Source organism: Equus quagga, chromosome 17, assembly GCF_021613505.1.
Source record: "Equus quagga isolate Etosha38 chromosome 17, UCLA_HA_Equagga_1.0, whole genome shotgun sequence".
NCBI classification, from domain to species: Eukaryota; Metazoa; Chordata; class Mammalia; order Perissodactyla; family Equidae; genus Equus; species Equus quagga.
The window spans coordinates 2901878-2929785 of NC_060283.1; the positions used below are offsets into that span (position 1 = coordinate 2901878).

The window sequence follows — 27908 nt, forward strand, 5'->3', positions numbered from 1 at the left end:
CCTGGAAGGAATTCATTTGAAGGTTAAGTCAGTCCCTGAGGCTTAATTAGTTCCCAAAATACAAATCTGCATTAGGATCTGCTAACGAAGTGATGAACTGCGGTGGGGGCCAACCTGGCGCTTGCTAGCTCGGCATTGTTACAAGCCCTTCATTTTCCAGGGCGTCCTGGCACCGTCGGCTAACACCTTGGTGTGAAACGGGGAGCTTCCCCTTGCGCCTGCCCGCACCTCCAGCCTCCCGGGGATGCTTGGAATTTGCAGAGGCTGGATTCTTGGGTTGAAATAAACCTTCTCGGTGTCTGCAATCCTTCCCAGCCAGGTGACAAGGACGCCCACGGTGCCAGGAGCAGTTGTTTGCCCTGGCCTCTCTGCTTATGTGGTCAGTGGTCAAGGCACACTCAGGCCCCCTCACTCCTTCCTGTCTCTGCTTTGACACACTCACCGTCTCCTCGCCGGGCGCACCTGCTGCCTCTGGATTTGGAGATGGGGCACTCACTGCTGGATATATGTGTGTGGGTGTTCGATGGGCGGGGGGGCATACTTCCTTGCCTTATAGACTCATGTGAGCCCATGACTTCTGCCTTCCAGTAATGGTGGAGCAGCTCATGTCAGACGAACCTTCTGGCTGATAACAATGACAAACTCTGGACAAAACATATAAAAATAGCAACAACTCCTTGTAGGCATTGGCAGGCAACCGAAGGCAGACAGAACCGAGGATCTGGGACCCTGGATGAAAGAGAGCCCAGAGGTGAGACCCACATTAATGAGGGGTCCTCCCACAGCAAGTGAGTTTCGCTGGGTTGAGGATCTGGCAGTCGGCGGTCGGAGTCCAGGCTGCCTGAGTGGCTGGAAATAGATGGGCGAGTCCTGGAAAGAGAGAGCCCTAGCATCTGCATGTAAATTCCCCTCAAATCCTTGACTTCCTTCTGAACTGTCATGTGCAGGATGAGAGTCAAAGGTCCTAGTGGAACACAGCAGCCTAAAGCTCAAAGAATTGAGGGGAGATTTCCATAGTTTTCCCGTGGGGGAGACAAAGCATCAAATTGAGTCCCACCATGTTAGAGGAGCTTTGCAAACACTTGAGGGTTTCAGCCAGAGCCCCAGAAGGGTCCCAAAAGTCAGGACCTCATTCCAGGACCAAGCCAACAGATTTCCTCAAAAAACCATAAAACAACACCTTCACAGGATGGGGTGTTCTGCCGACAATTTTACTCCCTGCTAGAAAATCTCAGCACTCCTCAGAGGAAGATAACAGAATCTGGAGTTTCTACAATGGACCGAACACAATGGCTGATACAGAATCAAAAATTAGTAGACACGCAAAGAAGCAGGAAAATGTGATATGTCAGCAAAGAAAACCACAGTTCCCAGAAGCGGACCCACAGACGAGCCAGATGCTGAAACGGGCAGACAGGGACCTAAAACAGCTGGAGCGTGTGTTTATAAGCTCCCACTTCGTGCCAGATCTTGTGTTGTGTCCTGAAGACAGAAACGTGTCTGAACCCCTGCTCCTACCCCATGCCTTCCGGAAGGTTCCGTTTGTGGGGAGGGAGGGTTCATGGTGGAAAGAATTCTAGAAACAGACATTTCATGTAGTGAGGCAAGTGCAGCAAAAGACTCAATGACTAGGTCCAGGGTGGGCGGTAGGGAAGTGCTGGCCTTTTATTGATCCATTTTGTTGAACTGACTACATGAATCAAAGATGTCTTGTGAGGGGCTGAGCTCGGTTCTGGTGATGAAGTGCATAAGGCAGTGAATAAGTGAATAAGGCAGACTCGATCCCTGCAAATGGTTTACTGGAGGCAGAAAGACAATACAAGCAACCTCATCAATACCGTGATTTTAGTTTTTGATAAATACAGTGAAGGAGAAATATCAAGCGACTAAGATGAATCTAGAATAACAAGTTCACCTGTTTTGAGAGGATGGCCAAGGTCGCCCCTGTGATGAGGTGACCTTGAGAGGGAGAGCTGAAGGGCTGCAGCCTGGGAAGGACAGGAAGGAGTCAAGGTGGAGGGCGCAGCAGGGGCCCTGGAGGTGACGGCCTGAGGTCCCCTGGAGGCCCGTAAGAGTGACACAGTCTGCCATGTGTGGAGTCTCTGTCAGTTCAGGCTGCCATAGCCAGATACCACAGACTGGGGTCTCAAACAACAGGAATGTATTCCTCACGGTTCTGGAGGCTGGACATCCCGGATCAAGGAGCCGGCCAGCCCAGTTCCTGGTCAGGACTCTTGCTGGCTTGCAGAGGGCCGCCGCCTGGCTGTGTCCTCGCACGGGTGAGACGTGGCCGCCCCACGTCTCTTCTTATAGGGGCACTAATCGTGTTATGAGTCTCCACCCTCATGACCTAATCGCCCCCCAGAGGCCCACCTCCTGATACCATCCCACTGGGGGTTAGGCCTTCAGCCTCTGAATCTGCTGGGGGCACAGACGTTCAGTCCACTGCACGTGATCTCTCTGGTTGCTCCTGATGACCATCTCAGCAGCTGCCTTTAAACAAATCACTTGCGGGTTGAGCCGCTGTGTGTGGTTGGCTTTTCAGCGTGTCCTGGGTCATGTGGATGTTGTGGCTGCAGGGGTTCTGTCTCTGTGGTCCTGGCGTCTGCAGTCCAGTCCCAAATGCCCAGGCGGTATCAGGGCGAGGAGCCCGTGAAGACAGTGTGATAGGGTGCATTGGAGACAGGGGGTCCATGCAGACAGCGCCCACTCCAGTGACTTGTGGGGAAGCCGACAAGGACAGTGGAAGTGTCCGGTCCCCGGGCTCCCACCACGGCTCAAACCCGCCGGGTCCCCCGTTGAAAGCACTTCCCTCGTCACCCAAACTCCATGGACGTTCACTTGTGGGAACTCTGCACTCTGGCATCTGGCGCCCTTCGAAATGGGCACTGTTGCTGGCCTCTTTCAGCTGTGCAAACTGGGCACAGAGAGGCAGGGTCTCAAGCCTGAGGTCACAAGCAGTAAGGGACAGACGCAGGGCCCGATCCTGACCCCCAAAAAATCTAAGCTCTGCTTCTCTGTGCAACTGCGGCCATGCTGAGCCCAGCTGAGTGTCAGGGCCTCACGGCCTCACTGCTCCTGGGGGTGCCGGAGGAGACGGGGGCACCCCCACTCTCCCCGTCAGGGACTGAGGGCCGGGCCTTCCTGCGGGCCCCACATGGGCGAGCAGGCCATGCTGTGGAAGAGCATCCCCCCCGCCATGCAGGGCTCCCCCACAGCTGCTGGGGTGCCCTGCTCGATGGTGGGAAACCAAGGGGAGCTCCTCCCTGCGTCTTGGGGAGTCCCTGCTCCTCGTTGCTGGGCCCTCCTGTAGCTGGGGGGACCTGGCAGGCAGCCCGGGGATGTGGGCTCAAGGCAGCTCCGGGAACCAGAAGGTGAGGAAGAGGCACCGTGCGGGGTGGCCCAGGTGCAGACGTGCCCTCTCCCCCGGCCTCCATTAAGGTCCGAGAGCAAGCCCAGTGCACCTTGGATCATAAAGCTGCCCCCAGCTTCCTCTAGCCTGGGGACCTCCCAGAGACCTCCCAGGACCAGCAGGGTGGGGGCTGGCCTCCCCCCTTTACAGATGAGGAAACTGAGGACCCCCCTTGAGTCAGAGGCTGACGCAGGACTCCCGCCAGCCCCCTCCCCTGCTTTAGCTGTAGGCATGGTGGGCCTGGGTGACCTGTCTCGGCGCTCTAAGCCTCAGTTTCCCCTCTGGGAGGTCCGGTGTCCTCAGTCATTGGGCTCTCAGAAGGGCTGCCCAGGGGTGACCTGCGCTGTCCTTAAGCCACAGCGCCGCCCTCTGGCCCCGCACCTCGGGGTCCATGGGGCTTGCTGGGCGCACCGTGCCTCTGCTGGACCCTGCTGCGAAGGCTGAAGCTGGATGGAGGTGGGAGAACGGAGGGCGGCCCTTGGAGCCTGGGACCACTCCAGAACACGCCTTGGGGACCCTCGCCCTCTTGGTGGTCAGCCCCAGTTCGACCCTCTGAAACCCCTTCCCCTCCTCCACTCTGGCCTTGGCCTTGGACCCGAAGCCTGGTGCACTGTGTCAGGAACCGAGTGAGGAGCGCCTGCCGGGGGCCCCAACCCCGGTTGCCATCACACTCGCCTGGCCCGCCCCTGGGAGAGGCCCTGACCCTACGGGGTTCTGAAGCTCCCTCCCTGGGACCCCTTGCCCCCGTTATCCGCCGGCCTCCACGGATCCTCCAGGGGCAAAGCTTCCCTCAGTGGCCCCGGCTGACGGGACGTTACGCACGCCGCAGACACCTACATCTTTGCTCACGGATAACCCCGCATTATTCCTGCGACACCTTTTTATATTTCACGTTATTTATAAAAGTATGATTCATTTAACAATTATTGTGAGATGGAGGAATGTTGCCTACTAATGTTTAAATTGCAATCCTCTAAAGCGATGCGCAGAGGAAGCGGGGTCTGCTGTTTTGGGTCAGGTGGGGGGTGGGCAGCAAGAACCGGGTCTGGCCCGCACCTACCCTGGACCCGCTGCCTCCCTGTTCCCTGTTCGGTCCGCGCTGGCTGAGGCTCTCACATACGTCCTTCCTTTCTCAGCATCTGGTTTTCACTTCTGCAAGATAAAGTGGAGGGTGTGGCTGGTGGGCCACTGAGACCCTCTGGAGCTTTGTTCCCTCCTTTCGGCTCCCCATGGGCCTCCCGTCTGATGAGAGGCTGGAGCCACCTCTGTGAGTCTTTGTTAAGGCAGAAATAGGCTCAGGCCCACCCCTGCTTTTCCAGCCCCTGTCTCCATCCCAGCCTGCTCTCTCTTCCAATAGGAGGTGGGGCCTGAGTTAACCCCAAGGCCTCTTGAAAAGAGAAGGAGACAGGGGAGACAGCCCCATGTGGGATTTCGGGGTCTGGGGGACATTCGTGCCCCAGCCCCAGCCTCGTCGCCTCTATCAGCCTGGGTCTCGGTGACAGTAAGAGGCCACTCTGGCTTGTGGATACAGGAGAAGAAGGCCCTAAAGGATTTAGGTCGTACACAGTGTGCCAAGGCTGCCAGAGAGCCAGACCTGGAAGCTGGGCAGCCAGCGTGGTGTCCAGCCACACATGGCTGCTCCGTGGAGCCGGTGCCACCCCACAAGAACTCGACGCTCTTCTAGAGCGGGTTCCATGCCCCAGCTCCGCCGCGTTGCTCCTCCTGCATCAGAGCATCGTGTCGCACATCTGGTTGCCTCGAGCCCCCGGCAGCAGGGGAAGCAGAAAGAGGGAGCCCCCAGCTCCCTCCGGCCACCTGGGCAGGCAGAACTGAGGGTGAGGGCCTGCAGATACGGCAGGGACATTGAGGAGCCCGGTGGGGCACGGGTGAGGTGGGCCCTGGAGCCCTGCAGTGCAGGCACACGGTCTGGGCAGACGTGGGGGCTGGTGGCAGGAGGGAGCAGACAAGTGAGATGGCTTCAGGCCCCAGGCGACTTCAGTACAGCCCGGCAGACCAGCCTGTTGTACCTGGAAGAGCACCTTGGGATGCTCAGAACAGAGGAGAAGCTAGGACTCGCCACCGCTGTCATCGCTGGTTCATTCGTTCATTCGCTCACATCCAGAGCTCTAGGGAGCAGCTCCAGTTTGCAGGTTGATGGGGAAGCTCGGCCGGAAACCTGCCTTCAGGGAGTTTGAAGTCCTAGAACCAGGAAATGCCCCGAGGGCTGACTGCCTCCATGGGAGCCCCGAGAAGGGGTCTCTCCAATGACTAGATCAGTCAGGCAGACTTCCTGGAGGAGGCAACACCCAAAAAAGATAATGTAAGTGCACTCAGAGGGACCTAGGTGGGCTTATTACAGTCCTGGGGGCAGAGTGGGGGAGGGGAGATCTCCTTGCTCTCGGCTTACAGGTTTTTTTAAGTTAAATATAGGTACTTAGCGATCGCTGACAGCCGTGAAGTCCAGGCACTCTTGCAGATATTAAATGACTTGGTCCTCATGACCCTCCTACGGGGTCACACCATTCATATCCCCATTCCACGGATGAGGAAACAGAGGCACAGAGAGGTGTCGTGACTTCCCCGGGGTCACAGAGCTGGGAAGGGGCGGGGTTGGGACTCCATCCCCCTGCTTTGTGCTTCACCACGAGCTCAGGCGATCCCAAAACCAACCCTGGGAATGAGTTGGGTTATTCCCACCTCACAGATGGGGAAACTGAGGGCCAAGGGTGCCTGAGCAGCCCGCGGCTGCCAAGGGAGTAAGACACAGAGCCAGCCCCTAAATGCCACATGCAGTTCTTTACCTGGGCAGACGGGCTCACGGCCGACCCCAATCGGGCCATGTTCCCAAGACCTGCCGGCACGCGAGACTCTCACCGGGCGTGTTGACGACACCTGGCGCGTCCTCCTGCCAGGACGCCAGAGCGTCTTGAAATGTTCTGATGTGCGAAGAGCCTTTTTTTATACGAGAAATGAGATTATTTTCAGCCTGTTGTCAGGCGGTTGTCAAAAGACGTGGCAAATAAAGGGGCTTCAAGAGAGAGAGGGTTTGGGGGGCTGGATCCGAGCGCGAGGGGGGGGGGTTGGTGGGTCGTGGAGGCTGAAGCCGCGCAAGCCCTGGTGGGGCGGGGAGGCAGGAGGAGTGGGAGGGACTGGCTTACGAGTTTTTTATTATTTATTATTTACTTAAGCGTTGATTATCTCTCCTTTCTCGTAAGGGGCTGGCCCTGGAGCTGGGTGGTTGCTAAAGGACCGGGTTAGGAGGCTGACATTTGGGGGTTCGTTTTGGGGTGACCCTCTTCCTTCCTGGAAACCATCTGATTTCAGGGCTTCATCTAGTCGCTTCTCCTGCATTTTCATCTGTCCATGGACATTGAACGTTCCCAACTCAGAAGATGCTCGCTCGTCCTTTGGGATGGGCATGGGGGTGGGCAAGAAGGACAGAGTCACCACCGGGCGTCCTGCTCCCCACTCCCTGCCACCTGCCTCATGCCAGCCCAGCTCCGACCAGAAGTCCATGCTCTCTCATCTACACTCAATGGGAGTGTGGCCAATACAACCTCTGGTGACCATGTTCGGTCGGTCCTCCGTGAAGGACCCTGTATAAGAACACAGGGCATGTGAGTCATGGAAGACGACCTCAGCCATCTTGGGACATCTGGGTCTCTGACGTGTCCAACCCACGGCCGTCGGGCAGGGAGGTCTGACCCCCGTGGGACCCAGGTGGCTCTCCCAGCCTCCTTGACCCTCATGGTCGCATCCACGGAGCCTTGCAGCTGGTCTCGAGGTGCCCGATAGGGACCCCACAGGGATGAGACCCGTCACGGGATGAACTGCTCGGAGAAAAAAGATCTCTGGAAGCCTCGGGGAGAAGTGGGTTTTTCAGTTTCATCTCCATCCTCGTCTCCATCTTCATTTTGGACCACTAGCTCTCAGTTGTCCTCGATCTCCCGTCTTGGAGATGGAGACGGTGTTAGCTGGTTCCTGGGGCTCTGCGGGAGGATGGGGGCAGCTGACCACGAGTGTGGCCGCCTCCTTGCACCTCTGCTGCCCCAACTTCCCAAAGGAATGCGGGTCGACGCCGCGGCTCCAGGCCTCCGCGGTCTGAGCGTGAAGAGTCAGGTGTCCGTCACTCTCGGAAGAGCAGGTTGAGATGGACAGGTATGTGGCCGGCAGCAGGAGTGCTCCGTGGCCGTGACGTGCAGGGCCGTGCTGTCCTTTCACAAAGCCCTGAGCGGGGGGAGCCGAAGCCGTCTGAGGGTCCAGATCCAGATGCTCCCACTGCATTGATTCCTGCACACATTCCGTCCCAGCCTCAGCTGAGCGCGTTCGCAGAACACGGGGGACGCAAAGAAACCCTGAGGGCCTGGATTGCCGCTGCCCGTAGATCGCCGACAAAGCTTCCCACGGAAAAGTCAGAGCACCCGGTGGAAAATGCGCCTGAGGACACAGACGGCTTTGTGTTTGCCACGGTGAAGTCTGAGAGCTTTCCGTGCCACATGTATCTTTCCCTTCCAGTTAGCACGGGGTGGGCGTGGGCCTGTTGTCTGTGCGAAGGGAAAGGAGACTCGCACGTGTGTGCTCAGAGCCGGCATCCGCCTCCACGGTGAGGACGCCACAGCCTGTGTCTGACCGTGAAAACCACTCCACACAGGTAGTGAGCTCCCTGTCGCTAGAAGTATTCAAGGAGAGCACGCCTGCCAGCGGCGAGGAGGCCTTAGATGGGCGAGGTGGGTGGGCTCAGGAATGGCCCTCCTTCCCTGGAAGGATTTCTGCGGCGCAGAGCCTGACCCAGGGCCGGGCACACAGTAGGCCTGCACACGAGTCTGACAGAGCAAGCACTCCTAATTTCTGGGAATTTTTTGCTCAGTTTCCTGGAAGTGTGGGTTGAGAAAGTTGTCTGCTCTTTAAAAGAAGGGAAGGTTTCTGGAAGAGGAATCCTTTGGCTAAGGGATGCTTCCTGGGGATCCTGAAATCCTGTTCTGTCCGAGGTCTCATGCCCCCACCCTGGCCCTGTGCAGTCCAGAGGAGGACCAGAGGTCTTTTCTGTCCTGTTGGCTGCTGCATTCCCCTGGACCCACACAGCCCGTGATCCACAATGCAAAGGGCTGTTGGGTGAAGGGGTCATGGGGACGAAGGGCCGGGCCTGCCCCTCAGGTGTGCCCCAAGCCAGCAAGCTGTTTCCTGGTTACGGGGCCTTGTCTCAGAAAGGCTCCCTTCTCAGGGGGGAGCAGCCCCAGCACCCCATTATCTTCAGCCTCTGCTCCTACGTGTGGGTAAACCCATCGTGAGCAACAGTGGCTCCTTACGCAAGCGACAGGGGCCGCCCGGCCGGGGTCCACGTGTGAATGCTGTCTGGGGCTCTCTGGCTCTGCTGCCCCGTCTTGGTCCCTCCCACCTCAAGTCAGGAAAGATGCGAGATTTTCACGGTGGCGCCCGGGGAAGCTGCCGCTTCCCCACGTCCTTCACCCAAGGTCAACAGCCGGGGGGGGGGGGGGGGGGCCCCTGGCCTGGGGCGATGTCCCCATCCCCGTCAACCCAGGAGCAGACACCCACTGTCCACTCCACTGCTGACCACAGAGGTGGCCATGCCGGAGCAAAGATTGGCGTGGGATCGTGGCACGGGACGAGGCTCTGTGCTGTGGGGAGGGTATCTGTCCATCATGAACGGAGGGAGGGAGGCCTGAGCATCACCGGGACCCCCGCTCTCCCAGAGGATCCCCTGAGCTCTGTGAGTTCTCGGGGCCCACATGGCAGGGCCCCAGCTCTGACGTCCTTTGTTTCACCATCACTGTGCCATCCCCGTCCCAGCCAGGGTCTGCGGCCAAGCACCCCCAATCAACCAGACATGCCACCTTGAAGCCCCCCAGCCAGTCTGCCCAAGGGATACTGCTCTAGGCTCCTCCAGTGGGAGCAGCTGTGTCCTTGCTGGTGACACTGCATCTGAGGGAGACGCTTCTGGCAGTTATTCAGCCTTGCCCCAAATGTCCAAGGACGTGGAGCTCTGCCAGCGCCACCTCTGTCCCCCTACAGACGTGAACTACATGAGACAAGTTGGTGGAGGCTGTGATGACAAAAGGTGCCAGCGGCAAACTCGTTTCTGAGGGCATGTCTTGGAAGCCGCTGGGGCTCCGGTGTGTGAATTGAGCACCCAGCTCGGCGGGTGGGGGAGTCACCCAGGGCAGGATCTGAAGGCAGCCGCCGAGCCGTGCGATCTGGGGCGTTGTAGGAGTGCCGAGGGAGGCGACGTTGGAGTGCCCAGCTTATCCAGGGCACTCAACCCGGGGGGGGGCGCACCCCTCACAGTCTCCATTCTCACCGCCCTGGGGGACCGTTCGGGCCTTCCTGCAGAGAAAGACTCTCGTTGCTTCTTACGTCGCCATTTTTGTTGACACTCAGTGTGTCGACCATATGGAATTAACTTACATGTTCCTCCTTGCTTTTCCCTCATCTTGTCTCATCTCTCTTTTTTTAAATTTCGGAAGCAGTTCTCTTGGCAACCGCAGAAACGCACAGTTAATTACAGCCCAGGAGCAGATGTGTCGCGCCACAGAACCCGCTCCCTGGGCTGTTCCATTTAGTTCCCAGGAAAACCTTCCTCCTTGGGGAGAAATAACCCCGTTCCACCTGCCGTGGAGCCCCCCACCACTCCCCTGTCCGTCTCCGTGTGTGCTTCCCGGAAAGAACTTTCTCCAGGTCACGCTGCCTCGTTTCCCCGATTTCTCTCGGGGTGGAGATGCTCAAGAAAAGTGTAAAGAGACTCTGAACACATTCATTTTTATCAGCTGCCTGGAATCAGGGCGAGCCATAGCTGGGTAGCAGTTTAATTGTTTTATCTCTCTCTTTTTTTTTTTTTCCCAAAAAAAAAGGAAAAGGGAGGGGGAGGAAATCCTGTCATCTCCAGGGTGATTACCACGATGGGGGGAGCCAGAGGAGTAATGGGTACTTGTGTCTGATTCTTTCGAACGGAAATCTGGGTCACGTTGAGAAATTCCAGAATGCTGGCGAGGGCTGCCCGGCGAACGCGGGTCTGGCGTGCGGCTTATCTGGAGCTGGGATGTCTCGTCCCCTTGACCTGCTCCTCTCGTCTGCTCGCGGACAAACGGCACTAAAGCAAACTTGGCTTTTTCTTTACAAATAAGATGACAGAAACGCAGCGCCTTCTATTATCCCCGGGCTCGTTCCGGCAGAAGCGGCCGGAGCCCCAGCCCGACTTTCCCTGGATCACGGGGGCTCGGGCTCCCCGGTGCCTCCCGGTGGTTCCCGGCCGCCGGCTGGAGGATGCTGATTCCTGTTAACCCTCCTCCCAGATGCGCTGATCACAAAAGCCGGAGTAGCGCTGTTCACATGACAGGCGCCGGGAGAGGCAGCCGGGTTTGAAGAGCGGCCCCAGTCTACGCACAGTTGGTTCCCAGCTGACAGACAGAATATGGGGTGGGCTCTGTCACCGGCGCGCCGGGGCTGGCATGCCCAGCGATGCTCGGAAGCTCGCCGTGCCCAGACGCCCGCCGCCGCTCCCGGGGTCCACGCCGCTCCAGCGCCGAGGGGCCGGGCAGCGCCCCTCGCCTTCCTCCCACCTGAGAAGGTTATATAATGAGCGGACCACCGCCAAAGTCGGAGGGAAAATGAAGTCTTTGTTAAATGCCTTCACCAAGAAGGAAGGTAAGAGAAAAGCCATAGGGAGCGAGGGGCATGGGGATGACCAGCTTCTTGTCGATTCTCGCGGGGAGCAGGGGACCCCAGTTCCTCCTAACATTGCTGGTGTTCGTTCTCATCGTGTAAGGGGATAAATAATTACTTCTGGGCGCGATAGGACTTGGCTGGTGGCGGTCTGCAATTTCAACCCACGTGAAGGTGCTGTTTGACATCATTCTTTTTTTTAGTCTCCAGCCGCTTGCAGAATCGCATTCCAGCATGTGCTTCCACGGTGACTGTGCCACGGGGCACGTTAGGAACCAAGTCCAGTGAAAAATAAAGCAAGTTCTGACTGTTTTAGTCTGCCGGCTGCCTGGAGGCGGCCGGGCATTGCTTGGGAACCGAGAAGGTTAGGACTTGCTGCCGGGCGCTCTCAGAACCACTTCTGGGCTCTCCGTGGCTGTCCCCGGGTTGCAGCTTCGCGGCATGGATGGGAAATGCAGTGTGGCCAATTTTAAAAGTGCATATGCTTTTTGTCATACCCTGTGTGATTTTTATTGTGGGGGAAAAAAAAGGTATAAATAAATGCATGTAAGACGGCTAAGAAAATATCCACCCACGTAAGAGTTTGCACATTGCAGGAAACAGTTGGGTGGAATATTAATCATTTTCAGACAGGAAAAGAGTTATTTTTAACCCTTTTGACCAAAAAAAAACAAAAATCAAGCTTGCCACGGATGGCTCCCGTTAGTTTGTCAGACGGAGAGCTCTCATTCTGTGAAACCCGGTTATGAAGATGTTGCTTTAGAGGAATTAAGAAGGTTCTTCCCAACCCAGACCATAAAATAAACACGGAAAAAATTTCCAATTAAATTTGCACGGGGAACTAATTTAATGTGAATCTCGGTCATTACGCCGGATCATTTTCATGAGAATGGTCGCCCTGACGCCACCTGTGCGATTCCATTTGAATAACTCGCTTGATCCTCTCGAGGGGCAGAGCTCCCATGTATCCTTGTCTTCCAAGGGCAGCCGCCCCCCCAGAATTCCTACCACTCTTCACGCCCACACCCTCAGAAAGGCCCCTTCAGTCTGTTTCTTAGGAATTTATTTGAAAATCAGCCTTTGTCTGTGCTCGTTTTCTTAGATTATCAACCCAGAATCGCCTTCTGGGACTTCAAGTTTCTGGGAGCCACGCACAGCATGGACATTTTAGTCAGGGGTATGGTGTCCGCTTCGTTCTGTCTGTTCTGTTCTCTCCTAGACTTTTCTTCCCTCATGAGTCTGTCTTAGCCACTGGCTGGGCTGGCTCCAAATTCCGTCTCTTTCCATGGAGGGCACCAATACCTTCCCCGGTTACATTGGTCAGAAAAATAGAACCGACTGTCGTGAGGGAAGCTGGGAGGCTGGGTGTGAGTTCACGTCATAGGATGCAGGCGTTTCTGTGTCCGGGAGCGTCCCCTTGGAGCGGGGGATCCCCTCCCCACCATTAGCGTGAGCCCTGGCCTGCCCTGGGGTGGGGTGGGGAGATGCTCCAGGAAGCTGAGGGGCTCTGTCTGCTTGCTGGGTCTTGCTGGGTCCTTCCACTTGATGTGTCTCTGGGGGATGTTGGCTTTCTTGCTGTGATGTCGTCCACCCCCACCCCACACCCCAGCCCGCCGGCAGTCTCTGTGAATGAAAGATAATTGCTGTGGAAGCTTGTGGACCCGTCAGCCCTGTGGAGGTCTTTCAATCCCCCACCCCTTAGTCGGGGAGCTCTCAGATCACCCCAGAGTACCCCCGCCCAGGGGGGCTTTTCAAACCCTAAATGAACAACCCTTCATCGTTCCAGAAGTCTATTTGGCCTCTGCCTGCTCAGAGTGACACCGATGTGGTCCTCCCTCATTCCCAGCGAAGCACAAACTCGGGGACTTTTCCCCAAAATGAGATTTTTCTAGCAGGTGGGTAAGGCCTTGGCTGATTCCCTTGCGCCCCAGAGACGGGGGTCCTCGGAGGACGCTGTCTCTCCCGGCCAGGCTGGCGTCTCTGAGTTCTGCTTTGAGGAATTCAGAGTAGGAGCGGGTCCCAGGGAAGAGCCCTGGCTGGGAACAGTGCGTCCTGCTCTGACAGGAAGGCCTCACAGAGGGAGCGGGTTGGAACGAGAGCACGATGCTGCCTAATTGAAAAGAACGTGACCGCCCCGATGTGTCATTTTCAAATTCTCACCAGCTGTTCGGAACCAGAACGTGAATTCCGAGCGTGTGCCTTCCCTGGGTTGCCTCCGTCTCTGGTTTCCCAGGACGGCTCTGCATCCTGGGGAGGCGGCGAAGGGGTGCACTGGGTCACGGTTGTCTCAGTGGAGCTCTGCCAGTGCCACCTCTTCTCCTGTGCGCTCTGCCAGCACCACCTCTTCCTCAGTGGAGCTCTGCCAATGCCACATCTCCTCCAGTGCGCTCTGTCATTACCATCTCTTTCCCAGTGCGCTCCACCAACACCACCTCTGTCCCCCAGTGTGCTCTACCAGCACCACCTCTCCCCCAGTGCACTCTGCCAGCACCACCTCTGTCCCCCAGTGCACTCTGCCAGCACCACCTCTGTCACCCAGTGTGCTCTTCCAGCACCACCTCTCCCCCAGTGCGCTCTGCCAGCACCACCTGTCCCCCAGTGCGCTCTGCCAGCACCATCTCTCTTCCCCAGTGCACTCTGCCAGCACCACCTCTGTCCCCCAGTGCGCTCTGCCAGCACCACCTCTGTCCCCCAGTGCGCTCTGCCAGCACCATCTCTCTCCTCCAGTGTGCTCTGCCAGTGCCACCTCTGTCTCCCAGTGAGCTCTGCCAACACCACCTCTTGCCAGTGCTCTCTGCCAACACCACCTCTCCCGCAGTGGGCTCTGCCAGCACCGTCTCTCCCCCAGTGTGTTCTGCCAGTGACATCTTTGTCCCCCATGAGCTCTGCCAGCACACCTCTGCCCCACCTCCAGGAGCTCTGCCAGCAGCACCTCTGTCCCCTGTGAACAGGCTGGGAGCAGGGAGCTGATGTCATGCCCAAGCTCAGTGAAGGGGGCAGCTGTTCTCCATTTCCGTGACGTACTCCAGTGCAGCCTCTGACCTCGGGCAGCCGGGGCGGTAGATTGTCCAGGACTCTGTCCTAAGCCACTTGTAACGTTCTTCTCCCCTGGGACACTCAGCTTCCCATCTCCAGATCAGCTCCCCAAGATGGTCTGTGTTTCCTGTGGCTCTGCGGCTGCACTTGGTGGCGTGGCAGCCCCTGGCCTCTGGCAGCAGACTGGAAAGCTCGCTTGGCTTCAGTCCTTCAGTCCACAGAGCGCGAGTCCCGTGGCAGGCGGGGGAGCCACCAGGGCTTCGAGACTCCAAGGAAGCCCGTGTCCTCGGCTGCCGGGGGTCCTTGGCATCTCGCTTCCCCTGCATCCTCTTCAGATGCCTCTTCTTGGAAAGGACACTTTCTATTCCTGGCTCCAGCCCTTGGAGCAACCCAGAGGCCGGCCCTCTCAGTCCCTGTGGGTCGTGTCCTCATTCCGAGTCCCTGGGCACGTGGCACTAGGTCCATGCTCTACTCTGGAAATTCGTAAGGAGCCGAATGAGGCGTGCCCGCCCCTCCTGTTTCACGCTGCCCGTCCCGGCTTGATGGGTGGAGAAAGGAGCGTGCTTGCATCCGAGCACACTGATTCTGACCAGTGGACTTGGAGGGCTGGATGCGTCTTCTGGGGCCGCCGTAACACAGTCCCACAGACAGAGCGGCTTAAACCTCAGACATTGACTGTCTCCTGGTCCTGGAGGCTGGACGGCCGAGGTCCAGGTGTCACAGGGCTGGTTCCCCCTGAGGCCTCTCTCCTTGGCGTGTAGACGCCGTCTTCTCCCTGTGTCCTCACGTGGTCATCCGTCTGTGCATGTCTGTTTCCTGCTTTCCTCTTCTTAGAAGGACCCCGGTTAGATTGGCCCACCTAGTGCCCCCATTTTAACTTCATCACTCCCTGAAAGGACCTGTCTCCTGGCACAGTCACATTCTGGGGTACCAGCATTAGGATTCCAGCACATGAATTTCAGGGGGACACAGCACGTCACAGGGATCAGGTCCAGGTCGTGATGAGGAGGAACTCTGTGGCTGCCTCAGGGTCCTGAGCCTGTTGTGAGACGGGGCGGCCCCCTCGCACGTGTCTCTGGGGCTCTGGCCAAGTGGGCGCTGGCCCGGATGGAAGTCGGACCCCGACTCCCTTCCATCTCCAGCATTAGCTTGAACCTCCATGAAATGGAGACGTCATCGGTCTCCACCCATCCCTGCTTCTGTGTCGGGGTGAGCTCTGCACGCAGTGGGTCCTGCAGGGGGGTCAGCGTGGGATTCACGACGCCCAGCTGCTCGGCTGGCACGGGGGCTCGGCGCATGCGGACCTGCACCTCCCCCCCCCCCCCCCCCCCAGGCCATGACGGTGACATGCCTGCCCTCACCCACCTCTCCTCGTTCTCTCCAACGCAGTGCCCTTCCGAGAGGCCCCGGCGTACTCCAACCGCAGGAGGCGGCCCCCCAACACGCTGGCCGCGCCCCGGGTCCTGCTGCGCTCCAACAGCGACAACAACCTCAACGCCAGCACGCCCGAGTGGGCCGTCTGCTCCGCCGCCTCCCACCGCAGCCTCTCGCCCCAGCTGCTGCAGCAGCTGCCCAGCAAGCCCGATGGGGCCGTGAAGACCATCGGGAGCTACACCCCTGGGCCCCGCAGCCGGTCCCCGTCGCTCAACAGGCTTGGCGGCGCCGGCGAGGATGGCAAGAGGCTCCAGCAGCCTTGGCACATTGGGTAAGCAATGGTGGGGTGCAGGGGCTGGTGCAGAGCCAGGGGGCTCCCTCAGGGACGAGAGGAAGGAACACCGCCGTGCACCACGGCTGGCTCCCGGTTTCTTGAACTCGGGGCTTTGCCCACAGGTTGAGCAGAACGTCAGTTTTATTCCAACTCAGATGCTGAGAACACTTTATTTAAAAGCGGAGTTCTGCCAGCTGCCCCGGCTCAGGCTGCCTCCCGAGAGCAGTGGGGCCCAGGGTCACCTTCCTGAGCACTGTGCCCATGATGACTGCTCAGGACAGGCGTGGGAGGCCGGGCGGAGCTTCCCGGGCTGGCTTGGGGCTGCTGCTGGTGTCTGTGGCCTCTCTTCCTTTCCTTGTGCGTCGGCTTCTGTGTCGTAGAAGTGAACAGAGAGGGAGGTGAGCCCACCAGCCTGCTCTGCACGGAGAGTTCTTCCAAGGGCTGCATTTGATGCAAACGCACCTTATCCAAAATCAGTGCTCTCACTCGTAGCAGTGAGGAACCCCTGCTCAGACAGGGAAACTGAGGCTCAGAGGGGCCCGGTCAGGGCCCTGGGCCTGACGAACCCCCAGCAGCCACAGAGATAGTCCTAGCTGGTCCTATGATATATGCCCGCATATGTGGCAGGTGCATGCAGCCCCAGGTCGGGGAAACCCCATTCTGGTCCCTTTTCTAGATGAGGAAATGAGGCCAGCATAATTCAGACTGAACGCGTGGCCCCCCTCGGCGTCTGACTTGGGGTCCGGACCCTCCCCAACTCGCCCGTCTCCCAGCAGCCGGGAGTGCTGCATGGGCACTCAGAGCTCCAAGCCCCAAGTGCCCTCTCACCTTGTCACACCGCCTTCTAGGCGAGGATGGGACTTCCTGGGTACGCGCTCCTTGCTGGGGCCTCTGAGGGCTGGATTTGGCGCTGGTCGGAGCAACCACAGCAGGTGCCGTCTCTGCTCATCCCGCTGCAGTCTCGTGGGGGCCGGAGCCTGGTCTATGCATCAGCTCGCCTCGCCCCTTTCCTCCCAGTGCCTCTGTGAGGGGCACCGTGTCCTCCCATTTTACAGACCAGGGAACTGAGGCGCCGGGGGCCGTGCGGCCCGTGCGTAGCTGGGGCAGGACTGTGACCCAGGTTTCGCCGGTTCCTGAGTCTGTGATGCGGGGTTCACAAGGGCTTGTCCTCCCTGAATTCTGTCCTCGCCCACGGTTCCTGGGGAGGGCTGGCGGACCTGTGTTTTCCCGGCTGGCATGGGGTTACTGGTGAGGTTCGAATGCCCCCTTGGTCCAGCATGTCGCCCGATTCCGCATCCCGCCTCCCAGGCCTCGAAAGGCGCTTGGGCTCGCCGAGGAGCCGGCCCATGGTGAGTCTTGCTGGCTTCAGTCACCATTCCACGCCCCCAGCTAAGATCAGGGATGTTGGGGAGGCAGGGTCAGGCTGCATCCTGCAGGCCAGCATGTGTTCGGGGCCAGGGGCCAAGGCAGAGGGTCAGTACATCATGTGGGCCCGGAAGAGGGCTGACTGCCATCACCATGAGCAGCAGACACGTCTCCAGGCAGCAGCCACCACGGAGGTGGTGGGGAGAATGTACCCGAGGGAACCCAAGCCTCCCGGCCCCTCGGCGGGGCCACGGGCCTGACCCTCTCGATGCCGGCACACCCCCAGCCCATCGACACTTCCCACCGGAGTCTCTCCAAACCACGAGCTCCAGTTCCTGGCTCTGGTCTAGATTCTCGCTCTGAGTCACCCCGAGGGAGGAGTCCCAGGCGCCAAGAACATTCAAAGCTAAATTAGAGGATTCCCCGAGGCTGCAAATTCTGCTGCGCCCTGTTAGCTAGAATTACGGTTATAATTTTAAAGAGAGTGCGTCCCCTTCCTCAAGCACGAAACCTAATAATATAACGCAGGCCGTGTGGCCGGGGGACTTGCAAAAACTGCAGAATATTTCCTGTGGGGAGAGAAACGCAGCTGGGGCACGTGGCAGGGACCCTGCCCGATTGTCCCTGGTTTCCTGCGCAGGTGTGCATGCACCTGGCTGTGTGCGTTCGTGTGTGCATGTGTACGCATGCACATTTGTGTTTGTGTGTGCATTTGTGTGTTAGTGTGTGCATGCATTTTATGCGTCTATGTATGTGCGTGTGTGCACTTGTGTGTAGCATGTTCGTGTGTGCATGTGAGTGCATGTTTGTGTGTCGTGTGTATGCACTTACGTGTGTTAGTGTGTGTGCACACTTTGTATGTGTGTGTCTATGTGCACTTGTATGTGTGTGTGCATACACTCATGTGTGTGCTTGTATATTTGCATGCACACGCACGTGTGTGTGAGAATCCCAGCAGCCAGCCTGGGCTGAGTGCTCGCTGCCAGGACTTCCCCAGCACGTGTTCTGGACTCCACTTTGTGCCTCATCTTCGGTGACTGTAAAACGAGGGTCATAGAAAGACCAGCTCCCTTGGGTTGTTCTCAAACTGAATGAAGGAATTGGTGGCTGTGCCTTGTACACAGTAAGTGCTCAATACATGCTGGTCCTTAGATGAAGCTCAAATCCACATCCGACCCAAGACCCGGCGCTTGGCCAGGCATGTTCCCATTGTCGCCCAGAGCTATGGGACTGAGGCATTGCCTGGTTGCAGGACTCAGTACTAACCCCGGGCCGGTCTGTCCGCCTGACTCTGAGCCTGCTGCCTGTCCTGGTCAGTGGAGCTGGCCTGGCACAGTCAGCACCCAGCTTGCCCAGCAGCGCCCTGCCTGTCAGTCCTGCCTTCTCTGCCGGCGTCCTGGCCTTCTTCCCTCCCCCATCCCAGCAAAGCCTGCCTGTCCATGTCCATGTGCTCAGGATCCAGCTCCCTCGTCGGTGACGGGAGCTGTCCTGTGACGGGAGTGCCCCGCATGGGTACTAGTGAACTGCTGGGGTCCTTCCCCCAGGACTCCCCTGTCCTAACGGGACCTGCCAGGCACATTGGCTTTCCCCTGGGACGGGAGGATAACAGTGGGCATTTGAGCCACATGGCAGGCTCTCTGCTTCTTGGCCAGGAGGCTACAGCCGGGTCTTTCGCACCTGCACCCAACCAGCCCGGGTGATAGGGGATGCCGGCACGCAGGGCGCCCCAGCACAGCCCCTGGGCCTTTTGGGGGCTCAAGGAGGTGGCTGAGTCCCTCCACTCCATCTTTGTCTTCACAGCTCAGAGCCTAGCCCCTTCCTGGGACAGACAGGCCCTGGCCAGGCACTATACACAGGGGGTGCTGGTGAGGCGGACACTGGGTCCCAGTCTTGGGCAGCACGGGGTGCCCCTAGACCCCTTTCTGGTTATCCCAGAACCGGGAGCTGGGGTTAGGGTGCTCCCCATGCCATGGAGGGGAAAGCCCTGTACTGGCCTTGCGCTCTCCGTCTGCAGAGCCTGGATCACTGCGTAGCTGCCCAGTGGCCCATCACCCAAGCAGATGCTGAGCCACATCGCCAGGTTGCACTCAGCTCAGCTTCCTCCCTGCTGTGTGGCCTTGGGCAAGTGACTTGACCATTCTGTGCCTCAATCGTCTTATATATGAAATGGGAGTAAGAGGTTTATGATGAGGTTTAAGTTGAATTCGATACCCGTCATGTGCTGAGACCCGTGTCTGGTTCGTAGGAAGTTCCACACAGTGTCTGCTACCCTTAGTTGTCATCATCATCGGGGACATTTTAGAGAAAGACCCTCCGGCTGCTGTGGGGCAGACACTGGTGGGTGGCGGGTGCCACTGTCCCAGTGATGGCTCCGGCTTGGGCTAAGAGGCAGGAGAAGCAGAGAAAATCACATCAGCGGGCAGAGGGCACTTCACACCCCGAATGAGGGGATTTGTCCTCTGGCCCCACTCGCCCTCCCCTTGTCCCCTCCTTTCTCTCTCACTGCCCATGGGGAAGGCCGGCCACTCCCAGGCAAAGCCCATCTGCCTAAATGCCAACCTGAGGCCCCAGAAGCCTCAGCCAGGAATGCAGTGGGCACATCGGGTGGCCAGAACCAGCCTCGGGCCAGACTCTCAGATACAGACTTGATGAGAGAGGGGTCGAGGGCTCCCCAGCTGCCCAAGCCCTCACCCAGGCTCCTGCTGGCACCCCCTGACCGGCTCCCTCCCCGGCCTGGGCCCTGTGCTGCTAATAGGGTCAGCCTGCCCCGTGGAGCCAGCCCTCACGGAGCTGCCCCGAGTGCAGGGCAGAGGAGGTAAGAGGGTCCAGAGAGGCTGGGAGCCGATGGACCTGCAGAATCTTGTTTGCATCCTGCCTCAGATGCGAGGATCTGCACGCACCTGCCTGAGGCAGTGCCCTCTGGTGGCGCACACTGGCATGGCTGGTCCATGTTTCTAAGACCCAAACTGAGAAGGGGTTTTGCCGCGTCCACCTGCCCCATCGCCCACCACCTGAGCATGGAGACGAGGGGTGTGGTCCTGTGAGGACCCCTCCCAGCTACTCAGGGCATTGACCGGCTCTCCCCAGGTTCATAACAGCTCTGGATGTATTTTTGCAAAGTTCGGGCAGCTGGTCCTGAGGGCTGCCCTGGGCTCACCAGCCGAGGGAGCGTTCTGGCCACTCTCTCATCAGATGAGGGGTTCTTGGGCGGGTTCAGCTCAGCAGAGTGGAGAGACAGGCTTTGGGGTTCAGGCGGAGATGAAATGCCGCCCGTGGCTCACCCGCTGTGTCGCCCCGGGAAGGAACTCCAGCCGGAGACAAGCGCCTGAAATCCAAGAGCAGGTTTGCTCAGAGAACAGATGGGGCCACGGACTTCAGAAATCACAGGCCCCCTCCCCTTCCTGCAGAGGCAGAAACAGGGGTTCCAGAAGGTTCCGGGGTGGTGGGAATCTGCCTATCCAGCCCCTTTCAGAGGATAAAGTCGCCATCTGGTCAGGCTCATTGGTGGGAAGGGGCGCTGGGTGCCCCTCTGGCTCGCGTCTCTGTCCACCTCCGGGATCCTCTCCTTGCCTCCTGGGGACATGGGAACCAGGACACCGATGCTTTGACCCCCCCCCCCCCCCCCCCCAAAGGGACAGGGACCTGGTTTCCTCAGTGAGAACTGCAGCTGCTGCTCCTTCCCCTGTGCCTGTCCTGACCCAGAAAAGGGGCTAGGGGCCCGGCTGGCAGGGTTGGAGCGGGGCGGGGGCGAGATGGGCACTGCCATCCAGGGTGCTGATGGCAGGTCACAGGAGGCCAGGAGTAGGGGATCGATGAGGAGCCAGCCAGTCCCCCGGGGTTGTGTCGCCACCTGGCAGGGAGGTGGGGCCAGGTAAAGGAGGCCCACCTGGGGGAGCAGGTGCATCTTGGCTGTGGAGGGCCATCCCTCACGTGTCTCTTTCTCTCCTTCCGCATTTGGGGACATTCTGTCTTCGCTCTGCTCTCTCAGTTAGTGGCATGAATGAGTGAATTACCAGCCCCCTCCGTGCTGGATGCTCCCCATGTCCTCAACTGAGAAATGAGGGCAGGAGACATGTCAGCCCCCCAGCTTGCTGTAGTGGAGGACATGGAACCAGAGACACCCCCAATAGAGACCCCTGGGAGCCAGAGCTCACACAAGTCAGGGTTCAGGCATCCATGGGGGAGGTGGGGGTCTCCACGGAGGAGGGGAGATCGCCGGGTAGAGAAAGGAGCCGGCCAGGCATCAGGGAGGGGCAGGGGGTCCAAGTCTGTCTCATGTTCGTGGGCGTCTACAGACCCGCTAAATACTTCCCCAGTGAAGGAATGGATGTGTAAGAGGCTGACAGATGAATGAATGGAGAAAGTTCAGTGTGCAGGCTGGTCCCTGTTCCCCCAGGATAACTGGGAAATGGCTCAGTTCACTCATCGAGCCACCCCACAGACGCCACCCGTTTTCTGACACTGAGAATTCAGTGATTTATCCCTCTACCAAGCAACGTGGTTGGAATTCCATCTGGCTGTTCTTGGATGAAACGCAAGGAAAATGCTGACAGTTTGGGGTGGGGGAGACTTCCGACCCATCCTCCCTGTGCAGGGAGGACGGAGGGACCCAGCCTGGCCCCCCGCCTCCTTTCCCAAGAGGAGACAGCACTCCCAACCCTGAGCCGTGGAGGGGCCGTGGCTCCTGCTGACGTCTGGGGTGGCCGTGGGAGAGCGGAGCGTGGCAGACAGCGAGGTTCATAAAACAGGGCATCGTGGGGATAAGGCACCATCCCTCGCAGAGGAGATTGTAGTCACCTCGGTTCATCACCGCATGGAACAGCGAGGCTTCAGGGGGCCCTGGGCTGGAGTCAGGGAGCCGAGATGTGTGGTTGGCTCTAAATCTCTGTATCTAGATCCCTATTTGTGGAAACCCTGTTTTCTCACCTGTGAAATGGGGCTTTGCGAGGCTCAAATTGATCTGGAACAAGAGCATACTTGAGCATTTGTGTGGGACCGCACATTGCTGCTGGTGCCTAGAACCACGGACATGCTCTGGTGTACGAGGCCTAATTGCTTCCTATTCTTAGGCAAAGGCTTTCTGGGCTTGGATTGCTGGGTTAGGGAGCTGACCATCTGCAAAGTGGCTCAAAGAACAGAGCTCCCCGGACTGGAGCTGTGTTCACTTTGACTTCTCTGCCCAGTGACACACACTCTGGCTCTGGCTGGAATCAGCTGGCTGACACGTGCGTCCTGTTACCCGCTTTCCCGCTGGTGCAGGGAGTGGCACTTGTGCTCGTGTCCACATAACACCTGTACAGAGTGGCTCCTGTTGACTCATTCTCAGGTCACTCCAGACGATCCCCTCTTATCAGATGGGGAGACTGAAGCTTCAAGAGATTGACTGATTTGTTCAACATCTGATAGTAAGTGAACAGCTGGGCTTCCGGCAAGGTCCTTTTGAAATGTGAATGGATAAGTGAACAGATGATGTTTAGATAAGTGGTAAGATGGATGGGTGCTAGATGGATAAATAAGTGGATGGATGGACAGATGGGTGGGTGGGTGGATGGATATGTGAATGAATGGATGGTTTGATAGATGGGTAGATGGATGAATGGATGGATGGATGAGTAGATGATGGACGGATGGATAAGTGAGTGGATGGGTGGGTGGGTGGATGAATGGATGGGTGGATGATGGATGGAGGATGGATGGATGGATGGATGGAGGATGGATGGATGGATAGATGATGGATGCCTCCGAGGATGGATGGATGGATGGATGGATGGATGGATGGATGGATGAGTGGGTAGATGGGTGGATGGATTTCTCCTGAGGATCAACTTTTCAGGTTGGGCTCAGCCTCCTTGCTGATTGTTGTTGACTGTGCACAGTGGGGTCCTGCAGGTCCTTGCAGCAGTTCCACTGGGGGATACGGGGTGGGGGCTCTGAGAAGATGGGCTCCTCATTTGGTTCCCAAAGTCGGGGCATAATGGCTTCTTCTGCAGCCAAAAAGCAGCTGAAGTCAGGTCCAGCAACCCCAGCTGTGTGGCTCACCCTCTGCCCTGCCCCTGCTGCCATCAGTGTGGTCTGTCCTTATATTTTCTCTGGACTTTGACCCGTTCCTTCCCTATGGGAGAAGCCCACCTGCCTCACCTCGGCCTTCTCATGGTCCTCTACTCTCCTGGCCTTAGGGATGGATTCATGGGGGTCGGCGGACCTGCCCATCCGCTCACCGCCCCCTGGTGTCTGCTGCAGCCATGCCTCCTGTCCAGGAGCATCCGTGCAGCCTGGGAGGCATTGGGGCTCATTTGTGACCTCACTGCTAGGACCAACCTGCAGTCTCTCAATGAGGTGTAATGCGTTGGACACTTCTGAGCGCCCATTGCTGCACCTCCAGCCAGGAGGGGGCATTGAGATGGTGCAGGCAGAGCCCTGTGTTCCGGCTGCTCCCGGTTCAACCTGGGTGATTCTCAGATGCAGAGGCCATAACTGCCATCAAAGCTGCAGTGACGGAGGTGGCGGGGGCGAGGAGGGGCTCTTTATCTGCGTCCCCTTATTTACCCTCCCAGCAGCCCCGGGGGCTGGGTCCTACCCCCCATCACCGAGCACAGATGTGACAGGCGCATCAAGGGTGGTTCAAGCCCTGCTTGTGGAGGTCTAAGGAGAGGGGAGATCTGACCCCGGGCTGCCATATTCTGGACCCACACCCTCCAGTGACCCCCGGCCTCTTCTGAACCACTTGGGTCCAGGTGCAGTGGCCCCAGGGGACACTTTCCCCATTGCAGAGGAGTTGAGTGTCCTTGGTTACCAGGACTCACTTTCCCCCGTCCTGGGAGGGATGCTCGGGCCCCGTGTGGTGAAGGCTGTCCTCTCAACTCTCGGTCCTGGGCCAAGGCGGCCCCGAGTCAGGCTGACGGAGGCCAATTGAACGAACGAACCCGCCCCCTGATGCAGATGCCACGGCAGCGAGTCCTCTCAGGTGGGGATTTTGAGGGGCTGCTCCGACTTTCCCAAGTTCTTTTTCCTCACAGGCAGGTGACCCAAATTGTCCTTCCTCTGTGAGTCAGCTGGCCTGCTGACCTGTCACCTTTGCACTAGAGATGGTCATACAACTTGGCTCCTGCAGGGGTCGCCGCCCCAGGAGTTCCCAGGATGTTTGGGGATAAATAACATCTACCGAGAGGGACCACCGGCTCCTTAGGACGAGTCTCAGGGTGGGTTTTCCTGTCTGTGCGCATCGATCTCTACCTGGCCGGGCAAGGAGAGGTCAGGTGAGAAGGTGATGTGAGGCCACTGGGCAAGGCTGCCTGGTGGGCAGGATTCTGTGATCTCCACCTGTGACCTTGACTTGGTTAGAGAAGGCTCTGGGGAGGAGTGGCAGGCCTGGGGACAGAGGACCACAGCTTCCCACTCCTGTCTGCATCCTCTGAGCTCAGTTAAGCACCTGCCTGCCCTCTGCCCCACGTGGGTTAGGGAGAGCCTGGCTTTGTGGTCCGGCAGGCGGACGTGGCGGCCAGCCCTTCCCCACACCTTACTACTACAGTATACGTTAGGGTGTCAGTGGAGCATGCCACAGCCTGCAGTCTCACATGTGTGAATGTGGGTCCCCGTGGCCAGCTCTCACAACCGTGACGGTGGGTGAAGTCAGACAGAAGACGGCGTGGTCTCGCTTCTGTGAGTTTTCACCTGCATACAGCAAACCACACGTCATTGACCGGTGGTACAGTTGTGGGTAAAGCACAGTACAGAAGGCACGGGCCGGGGGCTTCACAGTAAATCCCAAAGTGAGTGGTCACATCGGCTTCTAGAATTTTCCTTGCAATGCTGTTTCACAGCAGTTCCTGCCTAAATCTAAGAACTTCTTCCTCGAGGAAATCTCAAGGCTCCCTCGGTAGGTTCACAGGCCACAGCATCTGTAGTTCAAGAGGAGAACCACGGTTGGGGACCCCAGCCTTCCTGGCCATGAATCTGTGACATGGCCTCTTGCTGAGACTCAGATGTGGTTCCCTGATTCCGGAACCTTCCCCAGGTGTTACTGATACTCCTCTCACTTCCCCTTGGGAGACACCAGCTGGAGGGGAATTCTTGTCTTGTCTTGACCAGGGCCCTCTGGAGCTTCGCCCCAGAATCTCTGCCCAGATTCATCCGTGTGGATGCTTTTTTCTAAAGATCCCATCGCAGAAAGAGAACTCAGCATGACGCTTGGCAATTATCATGGATAAGAACCAGGGTGGACGTGCTCTCTTGCCCCTTCCCAGAAACAGGCAGCCCGGGTCACCCATAACAGCGATGCAGGCATGTCACCATGGAAACCACGTACACATGTTTCTGAGAACATGCTTCTGTCCCACACGTCTCCCACCCTCGGGTCCTGTTAAGGTGTCGCTCACATAAGGGGTGGGTGTCAGCCTGGAAATACACTCTTTGTGAAATAATAACATAAAGTGGGAAAGGACTGACGTGCCTCTTGTGAAATGTCATCGGGGCCGTGAAAGTGGGCCACGTGCACTGCAACGATGAGAGCCTTTGACAGAAGGTTCTGGGTGTTTCCTCGCCTGGAGTGGCCAGTGCTCACAGTGGAGCCGATAGCATGTCAGAGACACAGGGCCTGCCCCGATGGCTGCCCCCACTGGAGTCTTTTATTATTATTTGTTTTTAAAATTGTGGTAAAATACGCAAAACATAAAATTTACCATCTTAACCATTCTCAAGGGCACAGCTCGGTGGCATTAAGCACATTCACATTGTTGTGCAACCATCACCACCATCCATCTCCGGAACCTTCCATCTTCCCAAAGTGAACTCTGTCCCTATTAAACACTTATTCTCCATCCCTCCCCCAGCCCCTGGCGCCCACCACCCTACTTTCTCTCTCCATGAATTTGACTCCTCTAGGGACCTGCTGTAAGTGGAATCACACAATGTCTGTCCTTTTGTGACTGTCTTCTTTCACTCAGTGTCATGTCCTCAAGATTCATCCACGTGGGAGCACATGTCAGGATTTCCTTCCTTTTTAAGGCTGAGTAATATTCCACTGTGTGGATGGACCACATTTTGTTTATCCGTTCGTCCATCACTGGACACTTGGGTTGCGTCCACCTTTTGACTGTTGTGAATAATGCTGCTGTGAACGTGGGTTTGCCAATACCTGTTTGAGTCCTGCTTCCACTTCTTCGGGGCATATTCCCAGAAGTGGGATGGTCAGAATTCCCCAAGTCTTTTGACCACGAATGCTGCCTCCAGCCTGGTCACTTCTTCCTCTAGACTCTGGAGCTCCGTCCTGTGTGACTGCCCAGCGATTGCTGTGGACGGGTTGGCCCCAGGTCGGCGGCGTGACCTGCTCTGTCTCGGGCAGTGACAGTGACCTTCTCTCTCTCTCTCTCTGCCCCCTCCCTCTCAGGCCCACCTTCCCGCCTGGTGCCCACAAGGACGTGCTCTCGGCCTTCGAGTACCCGGGGCCCAAGCGGAAGCTCTACAGTGCGGTGCCTGGGCGGCTCTTCGTTGTCGTCAAGCCATACCAACCCCAGGTCGACGGCGAGATCCCCCTTCACCGTGGCGACAGGGTCAAAGGTCAGTGTCCGCGAGGTCCTTGCTTCTGGGACCCCTCAGCCTCACTTGACCCCCTCAGCCGGCCTGTGAGGGTGTCAGCATCTGGGGCATCGCTGTGGGAAATAGGGAGCCCTGGGAGGGCAGAGCCAGAACAGAGGGACGCTCACCAGTCGTTCTCGCGGGACGCACCCGCGGTGACCGTGATGTCTGTTAGGGAAGACGACACACACATATAACTGGAATGAGATTCCCCCATAAAAAGAGCAAGGGAGGGGGCAGACGAGGCCACTAATGGGCAGAGCTCCTTGCTGACTGGAAACCCCCAGGGGCTCGTGAAGAAGCAGCATTGGGATGCATCCAAGCATAGGCGGGATTAGGACGTGTCTTGTTGGGAGTCAGGGAGGGGTATCTGGGTGGGCGGTCCAGCCTGCGCCGCGCCCTGGAGGCCTGCAGCATTCCAAGGAAGGCAGTCCACCGCCTTGGAGGGAAGGGTTCCCGAAGCAGAATCCTGGGAATTGTGGCTGAGAGCATCGAGGGCCGCCGTGAATGCCAGGCTGAGGAGTTAGCCTTCGTTCCCAGGGTCCTGGGGAGGCAGCGATGGTTTCTGATCTGGGAGATGAGTATGCGAGACCCTTCAGGCAGATGGGCGTAATGACACAGGTGCAGGATGGAGGGAGGATGGCAGTGGCTGCAGCTGAGGCCTGTGATGCTAAAGGCCACAAACGGAAGTGGAGAAGTGACACGTGTGGGCTGCAGCCCACGTAGGGGCAGCTGAACTCACCAGGAAGAGCAGGAAAAGTCACACCACGCGTGCCCAGCCACGCATGGGCCCTGCCCTTGTAGGGCAGGCTTTCAGGGGAGGCATGGCATAGAGGGTATGCCCGTAGACGTGGGCAGGCCAGCTTGAAGTCCTGCCTTCCCCACTCGTCTCCATTTGGCCCTGAGCTGGCAATTAACTCAGTCCCCATCCTGTACCCTGTGCTAATCCGGCCGATGTCCCTGGCTTTCCGATGACAGGTGGCGCCCCGTTCTCTCTCTTGACACCTTCTGGTAGTCCAGCTGCACACATATTTGACCATCTGGCAGCATCAACAAGTCCCAGGGACTCTGTTCATTTTCTTTCCATCTATTCTTGTTCACCCTTGGTCATTTCTACTGACCTTGATCTATTTCAAG

At 58.0% G+C, this 27908-nt stretch overlaps 1 protein-coding gene across 8 annotated transcripts in view; it reads left to right on the forward strand.

The window, feature by feature from the left end:
• Positions 1 to 27908, forward strand: part of SHANK2 (SH3 and multiple ankyrin repeat domains 2) — a 559847-nt gene that overhangs the window by 234108 nt on the left and 297831 nt on the right. For all 8 annotated transcript variants that reach the window (XM_046643796.1, XM_046643794.1, XM_046643795.1 and 5 more), the window contains 2 exons: positions 15515 to 15830; positions 26584 to 26753. In XM_046643796.1, coding sequence (XP_046499752.1) covers positions 15515 to 15830; positions 26584 to 26753 — 486 coding nt within the window. The remainder of the gene's footprint in view (positions 1 to 15514; positions 15831 to 26583; positions 26754 to 27908) is intronic.